Raw genomic sequence first — 16,434 nt, 5'->3', positions numbered from 1 at the left:
AGTTATTTTAATGGATCCCTGTTTTTGCACAAAAAGTACTATAGCTGCACTCAAACAGAGAAACTGAACAAATCATTGAAATCTATGAATTTGTTGCGGTGAGATTCCAAACTGTGCCTAATAATGAAGAAAGACCAGTATTTCCAAGTAGTGATATCCCCATTGTAGAACTTTATTGTATTTATCAACTGCGAATGTGTTTTAAGTGATTCAGAGCTTTTATTCCTGAGGGGGAGAATAACTTGTTTAAATTTCTTACGTACAGCACCATTAAACAAACTAATACTGAATACAATGCTGGGTGAAAAAAAACTGGCTTGGTGTGGTTTGAGGAAGAAATGGTCCCTATCAGTGTAAATCCATAGTTGGTAGAGTTTGACTCCTCTTTTGAAAGTGAAGAATCACTCAATGGGACAGAAAGTGTTAATGAAGAATTTCTCTGTGGGGGAAAAAAACACAAATCACTAATTTCTGCAAAACCTTTTAGGAGGTATAAATGCAATCCCCCAGTAATCAAGAGTATAATGCTCTTATCCAGAGTATAATGCTCTTATCCAAATCCCACTGTTTGTTTGAACCCAGCAATTTATACAACAGTGATAAAATGACTGGGCGGCACAGTAACCCAGTGGTTAGCACTGTTGCTTCACAGCTCCAGGGTCCCAGGTTCAATTTCCGGCTTGGGTCACTGACTGTGCAAAGTCTGCACGTTCTCCCCGTGTGTGCGTGGGTTTCCTCCGGGTACTCCGCTATCCTCCCGCAGTCCAAAGATGTGCAGGTTAGGTGGATTGGCCATGCTAAATTGCCCTTGGTGTCCAAACAAAGTATTAGGTGGGTTTATTGGGTTATGGGGATAGAGTAGAGTTTGGGCTTAGGTAGGGTGCTCTTTCCAAGGGCCAGTGCAGATTCGATGGGCTGAATGGTCTCCTGCCCTGTAAATTCTCTGATTCTATGATATTCACTTTCATCATCCGGATGCTATTCTGGTGGAGTGAATCTCCTGCTCGATGCACTGAATTAGATTCCTGGCTAGCAGGTGAAGTTGGAATTTCCTCCAGTATCAATAGTTTCCATGTTACAGAGCATGCTGCCCTGTTGAAAGTGAGCAGCATATTCTGTCATATGATGCTGCCGATTTTGACTTGGGTCTTCCATGCCATTTTCAGTTTCAAAACTGCAAATACCCTTTCTGGCCTTTATTGTAAGGAAGATGGAGTATAAAAGTAGGGAAGTCTTGTTACAATTGGAGAGGACATTGGCGAGACGCCACCTGGAGTACTGTGCAAAGCTTTTGTCTCCTTACTTAAGAAGGGATATACTTGCATTGGAAGCAATTCAGAGAAGGCTCACTGGGCTGATTCCTTGGATGACCAGGGTGTCTTATGAAGAAATGTTGAGCAAGTTGGGTTGATGCTCATTTTGAGTTGAGAAAAATGAGAGGTGATCTTATTGAAACAGATAGCATTTTGAGGGGTCTTGACAAAGTAGATGCTGACAGGATGCTTTCCCTCTTCAAAATATATAAACCTAGGGAGTATAGTTTAAAAATGAGGCGTCCATCATTTAAGACAGGGACTGAGGAAGAATTTCTCCTCTGAGGGTGTCCTTCGTCTTTGAAATGCTCTGACACCAAGAGGAGTAGCGGCTAGACCATTGAATATATATTAATGGCTGAGTTAGATTTTAGATCTACTGGGCATTTGAGGATTATGGGGAGCTGACAGGAAAGTGGAGTTAAGATCAAAATCAGTTAAGCTGTGATTTTATTGAATAGTGGAGGCAGTTTGATGGGCCAAAAGGTATACTCTCACGCCTACTTCTTATGAACCAATTGGGCTGGGCTAATAATACCACTTGAAACCATGTATGTAGCTGAAATGATGTGTGTACAATAGAACCACATTACACGAATTATTTATTGATGAGTTTTCAAACAAAATGATTAAGGCAAATTTCTTTCTAAGGTTTGCTTCAATTGCTTTTCTTTCTAGTTGATGAGTGCAATCCGAGAAGGTTCAGTATCTGGAAGCAGATTGGCTATTTTGATGAAATCGGCAGAAGAGAATCTGAGTAAAGCAGGTCCTATTCCTGTTCACCGCAGTGGAGGAGGCTTGTGAGTCTTGCTCAACAAATCCAATAATGGCCAAAAGAGAAAGCAAGATTTCTAGTTACTGCTGCCATTACTGGCACAAAACTTGATGCTGCAGGACTCTTCTTTTGCACTGTTTGAGCTTTACTCCTCTTGAACTTTCCAGATGCATGAAATTCTGTAACCTCCTTCTTAAAGTCTGGTCATTGAGCTTCACGGCAATCTGATTGTTGCATTATATTAGTAAATTATTCAAATATAACATATATCTTTATATCTGGGGTAAATTTTGATAACTAAAATAAATGTAAAATCTTTTGAATTTCAACAAATAAGATTAATGGGAAATAGAATAATGGATCATAGTAAAACGTTTTTTCTCCATCCTGCTTGGGAAGTGTGAGGGTAATTTTATTTGTCCGTGCCAAAGTGGTAGATGTAAAATAACTCCCAAATGTATGAATGATTTTCATGTTTTATGGGCAGTGCTCGTGGATATGTTTTTTCCATTATTCTCCCTGGAAGTTGTACTTTTTGTGTGATACAATCTATTTTCGTGTGATACAATCTATTTTCATTTTTCATTCAACTGCTCATTACACAAATCTGATAACCAAATGGCTTCAAATACTTCATATTGTAATCAAAGGTTTGGCAAGTGACTTATTCTCTAATCCCATAATGGGGCTTATCAAAGAAGAATGCACTGATGCTATTCATGTGCTCCACGTAGAAAACTGAAAATATTTACACCTCCCTTTAATAAAACATTGATCAGGTTTGATACGAATACAGTGAGTAATTGCCCTTTTCATCATGTTTAATAATAGATTTGCTGGAGTCACTGATTTTTCTGACTTTATGGGCCAGATTTTTATCATTGGTTTAGGAATTGAGAGTCGGGCCATTTCCTGACTTTGCATTCCTGAGGTCGGAGTGAACATGGATCCACATTTTATTTTCATCTTGCGAAATCAGGCGGTGGCTGAAGTCAGAGCCAATGTGTCCCATTGCAGGACCAGAGTGGGAACAGAGCAGGTGGATGCTGAGGTTGGCATGTTACAAGACCCACTTCCGTTCACTGGGACATTGACCCAGTTCTGTGGATGATGGCTAGGCCTCCTAGCCCTCACACCTCACCACCCTCTGTATTACCTCATATCTCCCTTTCCCGTCTATACTTCCCATCCCCCTCCATAGGCTCTCATATTTCCCCCTCCATTTCCACTGTTGGCGGAACTCATGAGATCTACAACAACACTGGGAAATCTTTGAAATGCTCATGAAAAACTAATAATTATCATTCAACTCCACTGAAAAATAATTTCACCTCTTCGAATCTCATAAAACTGTCAGTAAAACACTGACATTGAAACTCCGGTCAAAAAATATGCTCTTTTAAATACTCATAAATCTGTCAAAATAACCAAGCAAATATTCAAAAACCTCTTCAAACACTTCAATTAGCTGTTTATAAAACTATCAATCAAACAAAGATTTCAGTCCTCATCACTGTTGTGTAAACAATACCAGCTGAGCAAAATCTATTAATGAGGTTTGGAACTCAGCTATATTTACATAATGAGATTCCATTGCATAACCAAATAAACAAACCCTCCAGAGTTAAGTCAAATTGAGTCTTTGATGTTGCCTGATAAAATGGCCTTTTTTTTCAAAAGCCGCAACAGGTAAAATTTCAATAAAATAAATCTCTCATTTTTAGCTAGCCCAAAGACGACTCAACAGATTTATAGACTTTAAATCAATGTAAAAGACAAAAGGTGGTACGCAGATGACACATTAAAATCAGATTTTCAATATTGTTGATTGCAGAAGAGCGCTTTATCCACTTGATAAACTACTCTAATATATGTGAACACTTAAATAATGCTGGTTAATTTACTGGATTCTTACCTGTTAGAAACAATGCCATATTATTAATCATATTCAGATGATCATATGTCAATATATTATGGTACTTGAAGTTCGTAAGAGCTGTTAAACTTACCTGTCAAAAGGTTCCCAACTCCAGGCTCTAGCAAAATTCACATACTGACGGATCTGACATATTTCACACAGGCTTCATGAATCTACCCACCTCGCTAATTGTGTAAATCTTTGGGAAATTCACAATTGAGCAGGCATCTAAAAGGCTCAACCCGACATCACTTTGGATGTGTGGCAGATATTCACCAGCCATGATTCTGGCATTGATCAAAATGGAGGCCAGTGAGAATTGAGTACGAAATTTGAATTTAAGGGGCAGGATTAGGGAATCGCAAAATGCGATTGGGTGGAGAATCGCGCGTTGGCCAAAGATCGAGGCCGGTGCCGGGCACCCAACGGGCTGACATGCTTCGGGACCTAGACAGTGGCGTAAATGCATTCCACGCCACATGCCATCATAATAAAGACCGTTGGCACATTATTATCGGACCCGACCCGGCATTCTCCAGGCCTCTCGTGATGCTTCACCTCCACAAGGCAGAATTACCGACAGTGTGATTCACTTTTAGTATTTAAAACCAGGTGCGGGATTCTCCAATAATGGAGCTATGTCCACACGCCTGAGAAAGAACGTGCGCAAATCACTCTGGATTTACCTGGAGAAAGTCCAGAGTGATTCTCCTACCTGGAGGGGGATAGCAAGGCCACGGAGTGCTCCTAGCAGCTCCGGCTGCTGATACGGGGCCCTGCACTTCCGGTCGGGGTCGCCGCATGCGCACGGCGGCAGCCACCCTGCGCAACATGGCCGACCAACACCGCAGACTGGCACCAAGAAGATAGGCCCCCCCAGATCGCGCGCAACCGCAATTCGGTGGCCCCCGATCGATAGCCTGGCTGTCCTGGAGGCCCCCTCCCTCCCCACCCCCGGTGAATGATCCACCCCCCGCCCCGACCAGGGCGGCCATGGACTGAGTCCGCAGCCGCCATGCCGAGTGCCCGCCAGGTGGAAGCATGAGAGAACCACGCCTTTGGGAACTCTGCAAGCTGCACTTGGAGAATCGCTGCTGGGGCCTCTTTCAATGGCCCACAAGTGGCACCACGTCGACCGCACCTGATTGGCGGCGACTCCGGGGACCGTAGAATCGCGGGAAAAGCATTGGACCCGATCTTGGATTTGCAGCCCATTCTTTGCTCCCGCGCCAAGCGCGGTTTCGGCTCGGAGAATCCTGCCCCATGAACGAGGCGCGGTGGTTGCTGAGGGGGGTACGAAATGTGTCCAACATCGCTATAGTGTGTTGACAGTTGTGCCGTTGGCTGGGGGAAATCTGCCAAGGCCGGGGGAGTAGCGAGGCATTGGCCAGGAAGTGGGTCATGGGGTCAGAGTGGCCTGGTACGGAATGCCTGCTGACTGCCCACTGTGAACCTAGCGCTACGAGTCATATGGGTGCTTTCCCAGGCCACCCTCCTAGATAACCTCTGGCTCCAGCCGTCCCATCAATGGCTTGGGTGCCCTCCATCCTCTTGGCTGGGATGAGGGTATGTGGGGAATGGCATGCTTATATGAAGCTCCTGCTGTCAGGCTTTCCAATACCCACCCTGTCTTGTCACACGCAGGCATGCTTTGAAATTGCACTAGTTCCACGTGGCAGATTGATAGCTCATTAAAGTGTTCTGAATTGCTCCTGGACCAGCTCCACTTTTGGGGCTGTAGAACACTATCGATTCAGTCTCGGTGTCGTGGAAATTATAATAAAGACAAATTCTTCAAGGAGATTTATTTGACACAAATATTTGAGGAGAGGGGAGTGGTCTGGCTGCATTGCCATTCCACAGCACTCGGAGTTCTGCACTTGAAAACCATTATGTTTATAGTGTGAAATAAACAACTTTGAAGAGATAAACCTTGGGAACATACGCAAGATGATATATAAATGTTTTGCTTTTGGTTTAAAAACCATTCGAGTGCATATTTTGTTCTCCTTCGGAAGAACAACTTATCATAATAAGGCCAAGTCCAAAATACTAATCAGTATTTTGTTTCCGTTATCTGACCTTATTTTTGTACGAAAAGCAGTGTTAAATTATAGTCAAGCATTTCCAGCATGCTTTAGCAAGTGCCTTTCTTATAAAATATAGCCACACAGCTAGATAAAATGAATACCCTTGAGCGGGCAATCAATCCACTCACTAAAGTCCCTTCTACACTTGGTGTTAGACATAGGGCGTCATTCTCCGACCCCCCGCCGGGTTGGAGAATCGCCGGGGGCTGCCGTGAATCCCGCCCCCGCCGGTTGCCGAAGTCTCCGGTACCGAATATTCGGCAGGGGCGGGAATCGGGCCGCGCCGGTTGGCGGGCCCCCCCGCTGGATTCTCCGGCCCGGATGGGCCGAAGTCCCGCCGATAAATTGCCTGTCCCGCCGGCGTGGATTAAACCACCTTTTGAACGGCGGGACAAGGCGGCGTGGGCGGCCTCCGGGGTCCTGGGGGGTGCCCCCACGGGTCCTGGCCCGCGATCGGGGCCCACCGATCCGCGGGCGGGCCTGTGCCGTGGGGGCACTCTTTCCCTTCCGCCTCTGCCACGGTCTCCACCATGGCGGAGGCGGAAGAGACTCCCTCCACTGCGCATGCGCGGGAAACTGTCAGCGGCCGCTGACACTCCCGCGCATGCGCTGCCCCGGTATGTCATTTCCGCGCCAGCTGGCGGGGCAACAAAGGCCGTTTCCGCCAGCCGGCGGGGCGGAAATCCCTCCGGTGTCGGCCTAGCCCCTCAATGTTGGGGCTCGGCCCCCAAAGATGCGGAGCCAGACGGGCATCGCGCCGTTTGGGGAGAATTTCGCCCATAGTCTCTCAAAACTGAGGACTCCACCCAACGTCTCTCTTTTACCTCAGATTTTGTATGCCTGATGTGGATTTGTCTAGTGTCAGGTCGGCAAAGCCCAAAGTCTGTAAAAACTCTTTTGGTGCCACACCAACTTATTATGAGAGAAATCTGGGTGGCGTGGTGACACAGTGGTTAGCACTGCTGCCTCACGGCACCAAGGACCTGGGTTTTATCCCAGGTCACTGTCCGTGTGGAGTTTGCACATTCTCCCCGTGTCTGCATTGGTCTCACTCCCACAACCGAAAGATGTGCAGGGTTGGTGAATTGGCCACGCTAAATTGTCCCTTAATTGGAAAAAAAATAATTGGATATTCTAAATTTATTTTAAAAAGGAGAAATCTGTCTGTTCGCACAGCAGTAATTGAAGGCAAAGAAGACTGATTTTGGGGCACAAAATTATATGCCTTAAGAGAACCAGAAATATTGGGTTGGATGTAAATGAATATAGGTGTTAGACCCCCTTGACTGTTCTAGTGAGGCACCTAATGGCTATTTCATGGACAGGCATTAAGCAAATCTATTCACAGTTTTGTATCAAAATGTAACCTAACCAGTGGAGCTTAAAGGGACTGCTGGAGACCAGCAGCAAAAAGTTAAGCTGATCTTTTAAAACATACATTTATGTACTTTCTGGTCCCCTTCCAAAGACTTTCAGAGATCCAAAGTTGTTGCTCGGTGACCGGCTCACAGTGTCTAGAGGTTCGCCAGATATTCACAGCTTGGTATACACATAGAAACATGCATAGAAAATAGAAGCAGGAGGAGGCTATTTGGCCCTTCGAGCCTGTTCCGTCATTCATTATGATCATGGCTGATCATCAGTGTTCAATACCCTGATCCCGCTTCTCTCACTCACCCCCCCCCCCCCCCCCCCCCACCCCCCCCGAATCCCTTTAGCCCCAAGAGCTATATCTAATTCCTTCTTGAAATTGCACAACATTTTGGCCTCAATAATTCGATGAGGTCCAAGGTTCAAGATCTTTCGCCAAACTTGATTAGGCATATTTCCGATATGCCATGGATTTTACTCTGAGTTTCCAGCTAATCAATTTCTTACTTAGGGTGCCACTGCCAGGCTGGCAGTGCCAAGGTGCCCCAGTGGCATTTTGTTCATGCCAGGGATTTGGCTCGAGGATGTCCTGCCCATATGAGGTGGGGTACGCGGGGCTTGAGGACCCCCAACTGATGAGTTGGGGAGGAGGGGGGCAGGTGATGCATTGGGGGATTGAGAGATCAGGGCACATTTTAAAAATCTCTTCCTGCACTTGACAAGCGGAGCCCGAAAGAATAACACAGACCCGTTCAATAGCGGAGTCGTTCCCGACGCTACAAGAACCACTAATCCCGCCTAAAACAGTGTCTGTTTTTTTTTGTTAAATCGCACCCTTAATTTTTTTTAGATTTTCTACTAAAGTTGTTAGTGTCATTCTTCTAGAAGACAACTTTTACTTTATTAAACAGGCTCTTCATAAAGTTATAAATGTGCTACTTGACCCAATAGCGATGAATTATGTCATGAAAGCTGGCAAAACACTCCCAAACACATCACAGCACATTGGCAAGTGCAATCAAGAGATGAAAGGAAATGAAATTCAATGGTCATTAGCATCAGAATTGAGGCAGTATTTTTTTTACTGGCATAAGTTTCAGGCCCGGGGTATTTTATCTCCAATACTCATTTAAATGCTGGCAGCACAGGAGGATTAGCTCAATCTCTTGCCCAGACCAACTTGCAGGCTTCGGACAGCGAGGTGGTTTCGGGAATGTCTCATGGAAAGGTAGGGAGCAGAGTTTGCAAAGGTGGAGATTACAACTTTCCATCTGGTGCCGTCCACTTTCTGTGAAAGCTGCTTCCCCACACAACCCCACTCAAAACGCCATCAGGATTTTGCTGACATTATTGGGCCCTGATCACCATTCATGCGTGAGGCTTTTGCATGAATACATCAGAGCGCTCATTCATCATTAGAAACAGTGATATTAAAATCAAGGATTGGTGGGAACAGAGCAGAAAATGGAACAACGACAGTTTTAACTGCTCTCCTGCTCCATTTCACAGAACGGGAAAAGTTAAAATCATCCTTTCCCTGACCCCGCAATCTTGCACTTATATTACTTATATCCTTGTTCAATGGTTAAATTCACACAGTACAATCAACAAAATGTCACAGACTGGGACATGGAGGCCTAAGCACCCCTACCCCCCAGCCCACTGGCCACCACCAGCGAATTATGGCATTGATGGAGTGGACAGATGCTCAATGCCAATTTACCTCATTTGATCTTGTGGAGAATATCACCATACTGAAGAAAGTCTTCTGCTGTCTGATCATGCATTTGAACATTATTCTCCATATGAAATGTGTAACACATCTCTGACTTGCATATGTACCCAGGCCATACCAGGTACGTAGATACTTTTTGGCCAGTGGTTGAATCCTTTTCTTCATTGGTCACTGTGGCTTATTATTGCCCTGACCATGAGGAAGTAAAAAAAACTTGTTTGTGATAATATGAGTTTAGCTTGAATGGATGGGTAGAAAACATCTGCAGGACTTTGAAGAGAGGTTGGATAGGCTTGGGCTGTTTTCATTGGACCAGAGAAGACTGAGGGGTGACCTGATCAAGGTGTACAAGATTATGAGGGGTATGAACAAGCTGTTCCACTTAGTTGAAGGGTCAGTTATGAGGGGACACAAGATCAAGGTCAGGAGCAAGAGGTTTAGGGGGGATTTGAGGATTTTTCTTCTTTTACCCGGAGGGTGGTGACGGTCTGGAACGCACTGCCTGGGAGGGTGGTAGGCGCAGGTTGCCTCACATCCTTTAAAAAGTACCTGGATAAGCACTTGGCACATCATAACATTCAAGGCTATGGGCCAAGTGCTGGAAAATGGGATTAGGTAGGCAGGTCAGGTGTCATGCGTCGGTGCAGACTCGATGGACCGAAGGGCCTCTTCTGCACTTTATTATTCTGTGATTCTGATTCTGACTATCACCAAGTATAAGTATTTTGAGAAACATAATTGATTTTGAATTTACAGAGAAGCATTGTACAGAAGATTGTTTATATATGACCACGATGGACGTTATCTGAGTCTGTGTGCATATACTCCTGTGGTAGGTATTATGCAGTAATATCTAGTAATAACTGAGACCTGAAGCAATGCAGCCTAATTTTCATATGACAATTACAAGAATTATTTGAGGCAGAGAAGATGCTAGATCCATGTTCTACAAGCTGGAGTATTGAGAAGCCCTTTATTCTGCCTGTGTTTATTTTCTCTTTTGACACACACATTTTATGCGGTTATAGCAGATGCTAATAAAAACCTGTTCAGGTGGCCTTTCTCAGCACAACCTGGAAATCGAACCTGGGCCCATGTCTCTCAAACTCTCGTGTTTCCCCACCACCACATCTCCCACTCACTACCAAGGTTTTCCGATCACTTCTAATTAAATAAGATGCTTTGAAATAAAAATTAAATCAGACAAAGTTTCTCATGCCTTTTCCTTAACTGAATTATTTATAATGTTATTTATATGTCGGCATGCAAATTTCTGGTTTCCAAAATCACCTTTATGCCTGTTTTCAGTTTTATCTTAATTAGTGATCATTTTAATTGCCTTTGGATTTTTCAATATGTAGAGTTCCATTTTGTTCAAATGTTGTGTGTTACAGTTGATCATAATTGTTAGTATTTGAAAGTAGGGATGCATCTTACCTCATTTTTACATAATGATACGGTTAAACATTGTTGTGCTGGCAACAGAAATGCAAGGCATTTACAATTTAGTGCTTTTTTTATCATAGCACAAATTAAACACACACAATATTGTGGAACGTAAGGAAAATTTGTTTTGTACTCTGAGATATCAACTCTTGGCACACCTATCATAACATGAAATAACATTTGGATATTTACTGGCTGCATTTATTGCACACTGAAATGTTTTGATTGTTTTCAGATTTCTCCCATGGATCACGCACAGAACAAACCCTAGAGCCCTATTTTATTTCTATAAGAATCTCCATGCACTGATACTAGTTAAGTGGGAAACAATTTTGTAGACTTCCATTACATATATAATGAATCATTTTTTAAAAATATTTATGTACGGTGTTTAAACCATGGCCAAAATTCTCCACCCGATGAGATTCTCTTTCCCTGCTGGCAGCGCGCCCCCGCCCACGGGTTTCCCGGTGGCATGTGGTGGCTTCAATGGGAAATCCCATTGACAAGCCATGGGAAGAGAGCATCCCACTGCCAGCAGATGGCACGCCACCGAGAAAAACATGGCTGGGGGATGGGAAAATCCTGCCTTATTTACTTAAAGTTATTCAAAGCGAAAATACAGGTAATAATTAATTGTCACTGTAGAAATGTGGACCACCCAACATTAAATAAGTTCAGAAATAAGTTTTGCAAATATTTGGGAGTCTTATTGTTTAGCGTTTAGCTGCGCCCAATGTTAGTACACCTCTTGGCTTTTAGTACACTCCAGAGTCAGGTTGTTTGCAATGCTATATTTTGATGCACTTTCAAAATAACTTCACATCACAAAAGTAGAAATGAACCTACACCCAAACTGTCCGATTATCAGTAGGATTCGAAACAGAAATGCAAGGCAGTTACATTTACATATGATTGATTTTCTTTTATCATAGACAAATTTAATACCGCACATCATACTTTGGAAATTCAGGAGAGTTTGGGTGCACACTAAGATATTGTCATAGTACAGTAATGATTTCTAAAGGCACATTGCATTTTTAGATAACATGTAAGGGAAAATTTAATTTGAAGAAGACTTTAAACAAAATATCAGAGATTAATTGCATTATGCTGAAGATCAACCCAAAAAGTTGTTTGTCGCACAGGATGCCGAAGATCAAAATATCTCTGCCCGTGGCTGTTCTGTAGAATTTTCTTGTGAATGTAAGTGTTAACACTGTTAATGATTCCATGATTCCATTTTCACTTTTGTATCATTTTTACAAAACGTTTGGTGTACAAATGGGCTGCATATAATTTTGAAATAAAAAGAATGTTCTTAATGTGCCTTGCTTTTTTTAATTGAAAAAGATTTTAGAGGATGAATCAGTATGAATTGTATTGTGTAAAACATTGACTAGCTATTTTTTCTTTATTTCCCAAAATAAACAAAATACCTGTATCACTTTAGATAGTGTAAGTGTCAGGTAGTGTGATTGTATTTCCATTTCCCAACAGATGCTCTAAAATTGTGCTTGAAACTCTTTGGCCTGAGTTTTAGCGGGCTATCTGTCATAGCGGAAATGGTGCTAGAAACCCAATTCTGGTAGTTCCACCCCTAAACCTGACCCCCACCATTTTCCTGGGGTGTGGGAAATAGGGGCAGTTTGTGGTTCCTGTGGTTCAGAGGCAGCTGCACATGTTAAAATAAGCTGCCTTAAGTCAGATCTGATTTTTGTTAGTCAGACATCCAGAACAGGACTTGTGCACTTTTGGACCTAGCAGGAGAAGGTCTAAAGTTAACAGAATTATTTGGAGAGATAGGGTACCCTATTTTATAGTGACCTGGTATACCTTTAAGAGAGGTCAGGTTACCTTTGGGAGATGTAAGGTGTCCTTTGGGAGAGGTTAAGAGGAGACAAATATTTGTAAGATGTATATAAACTCTTTGGAACTGTCAAAGGGAGCTGTCAAGGCATTTAAATCTCCTGCCCTGTAAATATTTCCCAGGTCAATATCCAAAAGGGTACCCTACCTCCAGATAATTCTGGTAACTTTAGATCTTCTGCAATAGGCCCTGCGCCGATTCAATCTACCAAAATTCATCACCTCACATTTATCTAAATTAAACTCCATCTGCCATTTATCGGCCCACTGGCCCAATTGATCAAGATCCCATTACAATCCTAGATAACCTCCTTTACTGTCCACTATGCCACTAATCTTGGTGTCATCTGCAAACTTGCTAATCATGTCTCCTAAATTCTCATCCAAATTATTAATATAAATAACAAATAACAGTGGACCCAGCACTGATCTCTGAGGCACAGCGCTGGTCACAAGCCTCCAGTTTGAAAAACAACCCTCTACAACTGCCCTTTCTCTTCTGTCGTCAATCCAATTTTGTATCCAATTGGCTACCTCATCCTGGATCCTGTGAGAATTAACCTTATGCAGCAACCTACCATCCGGTAACTTGTCAAAGGCCTTGCTAAAGTCCATGTAGACAATGTTGACTGCACTGCCCTCATCTACCTTCTTGGTTACCCTTCAAAAAACTCAATCAAATTCGTGCAACATGATTTTCCACTCACAAAGCTATGCTGACTGTCACCAGTCAGTCCTTGCCTCTCTAAATGCCTGTAGATCCTGTCTCTCAGAATACCTTCCAACAACTTATCCACCACAGACGTTAGGCTCGTTGGTCTGTAGTTCCTAGGTTTTTCCCTGTGGCCCTTCTTGAATAAAGGCACAACATTTGCTACCCTCCAATTTTCAGGCACCTCACCTGTGGCTGTCAACGATTCAAATATCTCTGCTAGGGGACTCACAATTTCCTCCCTAGCTCCTACAATGTCCTGTGATACATTTCATCAGGTCCCGGGGATTTATCTATCAATGCACGTTAAGACTTCCAGCACTTCATTCTCTGTAATGTGTATACTCTTCAAGACATTTATTTATTTCTCCAAGTTCCCTAACATCCATGCCTTTCTCAACAGTAAATACCGATGAGCAATATTAATTTAGGATCTTGCCCATCTCTTGTGGTCAGACAAGAACTTTCAAAAGTTCATTGGGGGAGTCTATGGCAGGCAAAGGAGCAGCTGATAAGCCTTTCAAAAATGCACATAGATGACCTTGTACATTCTTAAGAAACCCTACTCTCTCCCTCGTTACTCTTTTGCCCTTTATGTATTTGTAGAAGCTCTCTGGATTCTCCTTTGCCTTATCTACCAAAGCAATCTTATGTCCCCTTTTTGCCCTCCTGGTTTCTCTCTCAACTCTACTCCGACAACCTCTATACACTTCAAGAAATCCACTTGATCCCAGCTGCCTATGCACATCACATGCCTCCTTTTTGACCAGGGCCTCAATATGCTGAGTCATTCAGGGTTCCCTACTTCTACCAGCCTTGCCCTTCACTCTAAAAGGAATGTGCTTATCCTGAACCCTGGTTAACACATTTTTGAAAGACTTACCAGCCGTTCCTTTGCCTGCCAACAGACTCCCCCAATCAACTTTTGAAAGTTCTTGTCTGATACCATCAAAATTAGCATTGCCCCAATTTAGAAATGTAACTTTTGGACCAGACCTATCATTCTCCATAGCTATCTTAAAACAATGGAATTATGGTCACTGGTCCCAAAGTGATCCCTCGCTAAAACTTCTGTCACCTGCCCTTCCTTATTTCCCAAAAGGAAGTAAAGTTTTGCCCCCTCTCTAGTCGGGCCATTCACATAACTGAATGAGAAATTCCTCCTGAATACACTCAACAAATTTCTCTCCCATCCAACCCCTAATGCTATGGCTGTCCCAGCCAATGTTGGGAAAGTTAAAGTCCCTAACTATTACCTTGCAGCTATCTGTAATCTTATATATTTGCTCCTCAATTTCCCGCTGACGATTTGGGGGCCTGTAGTATAATCCTGTCAAAGTGATCTCTCCCTTCTTATTTTTCAGTTCAACCCATACAGACTCAGTGGGCGGCCCCTCAGATATGTCCCCTCTCAGTTCTGCCGTGATATTCTCGCTAATCAAAAACGCAACTCTCCCTCCTTTCTTACTCCTGTTCTATCTTTCCAATAGCATCTGTACCCCGGAACATTGAGCTGCCAGTCCTGCCCCTCCCTTAGCCATGTTTCAGTAATAGCTAACATATCCCATGTAACAGCCCTGAGTTAATCTTCCTTGCCCCTCTGGCCTTTGAAATAAATGCACTTTAATGTAGACTTCCCTTGCTCTCTGCCCTGCTTTCTCAAACCACCTGTCCCGTCATGTTTTGTGCACTCTCCCAGTGTTTTATTTTTCTTAGCCTTTCTGAACCCATTCACTTGAGTTCTGTACTGTAACCCTTTTATGACTTTTGACTTTGGTTTCTCTGCCTTTCACTTTTCCCCTTACTGTCTTTTGTTTCTGTCCCCACATTAATTCCATCTGAATTCCTGCATCGGTTCCCATCCCACTGCCACATTAGTTTAAACCCTCCCCATCAACACTAGCAAACACTCCCCTCGGACATTGATTCCAATCCTGCCCAGGTGCAGACCATCCAGTTTGTGCTGGTCCCACCGCTCCCAGAACCGTTTCCAATGTCACAGGAATTTGAATCCCTCCCTCTTGCACCATCTTTCAAGCCACGTATTCATCTTGTCTATCCTGACATTCCTACTCTGACTAGCACATGGCACTGGTAACAATCCTGAGATTACTACTTTTGAGGTCCTACTTTTTAAGTTTAACTCCTAACTCCCTAAATTCAGCTTGTCGGACCTCATCACATTTTTTTACCTATATCGTTGGTGCATAGAAGCACCATGATAACTGACTGTTCACCCTCCCCCTCCAAAATGTCCTGCAGACTTTCCGAGACATCCTTCACCCTTGCACCAGGGAGGCAACATAGCATCCTGGAGTCTCATTTGAGTCCGCAGAAATGCCTGTCTATTTCCCTTACCACTGAGTCCCTTATCACTATAGCTCTGCCACTCTTTTTCCTGCCCTCCTGTGCAGCAGAGCCAGCCACTGCCATGAACCTGGCTGCTACCACCTTCTCCTGGTGAGCCATCTCCCCCAACAGTATCCAAAATGGTATATCTGTTTTGGAGGGAGATAACTGGAGGGGACCCCTGCACTGCCTTTCTACTCTTCCTTTGTCTCGTGGTCACCCATTTCCAATCTCTCTCTGTAATTTTTATCTGCGGTGTGACCAACTCACTGAACATCCTTTCCACGATTTCCTCAGCATCGTGGATGTTCCAAAGTGAATCCATCCGCAGCTCCAGAGCCATTATGCTGTCTAACCGGAGCTGCAGTTGGACACACCTTACACCTGAAAAGTCCCTGAATTCTCACATCGCACAAGAGGAACATGACACAGGTCTGGGATCTCCTGCCATGACTTAACTCTTAAGTTAACTTACACAACAACTCCAATGCTAAGAGAAAAAGAAATAAACTGCTTATCAGTCACCAGTCAATCACTTACCTGCTGGTTGAGGTGACTGAGTTGACTTCTCCCAGAATCCTCTTCTGCACCTCAGCTGGCCGATGATCTTTCTCTTGTTTGTCACTGGAGGGATTCTTCGACTACTAAAGGTAAACTTGCAGGTTGAGTCCGTAATTAAGAAAGCAAATGCAATGTTGTCATTCATCTCAAGAGGCTTGGAATATAAAAGCAGGGATGTACTTCTGAAGCTTTATAAAGCATTAGTTAGGCCCCATTTAGAATACTGTGAGCAATTTTGGGCCCCACACCTCAGGAAGGACATACTGGCACTGGAGCGGGTCCAGCGGAGATTCAC

The 16,434-nt window shown here is 43.6% G+C and overlaps 1 protein-coding gene across 6 annotated transcripts in view; it reads left to right on the top strand.

The window, feature by feature from the left end:
- Positions 1 to 11,973, top strand: part of gpd2 (glycerol-3-phosphate dehydrogenase 2 (mitochondrial)) — a 442,371-nt gene extending 430,398 nt beyond the window's left edge. For all 6 annotated transcript variants that reach the window (XM_072475144.1, XM_072475152.1, XM_072475162.1 and 3 more), the window contains one exon: positions 1,992 to 11,973. In XM_072475144.1, the coding sequence (XP_072331245.1) occupies positions 1,992 to 2,117 (126 nt within the window). In that variant the 3' untranslated portion in view covers positions 2,118 to 11,973. The remainder of the gene's footprint in view (positions 1 to 1,991) is intronic.
- The last annotated feature ends 4,461 nt before the right edge of the window (positions 11,974 to 16,434 follow it).

Source organism: Scyliorhinus torazame, chromosome 2 (assembly GCF_047496885.1).
Source record: "Scyliorhinus torazame isolate Kashiwa2021f chromosome 2, sScyTor2.1, whole genome shotgun sequence".
Classification (NCBI taxonomy): domain Eukaryota; kingdom Metazoa; phylum Chordata; class Chondrichthyes; order Carcharhiniformes; family Scyliorhinidae; genus Scyliorhinus; species Scyliorhinus torazame.
The sequence above is the reverse complement of the archived record's forward strand: the minus strand, read 5'-3'. Positions and strand labels throughout refer to the sequence as shown.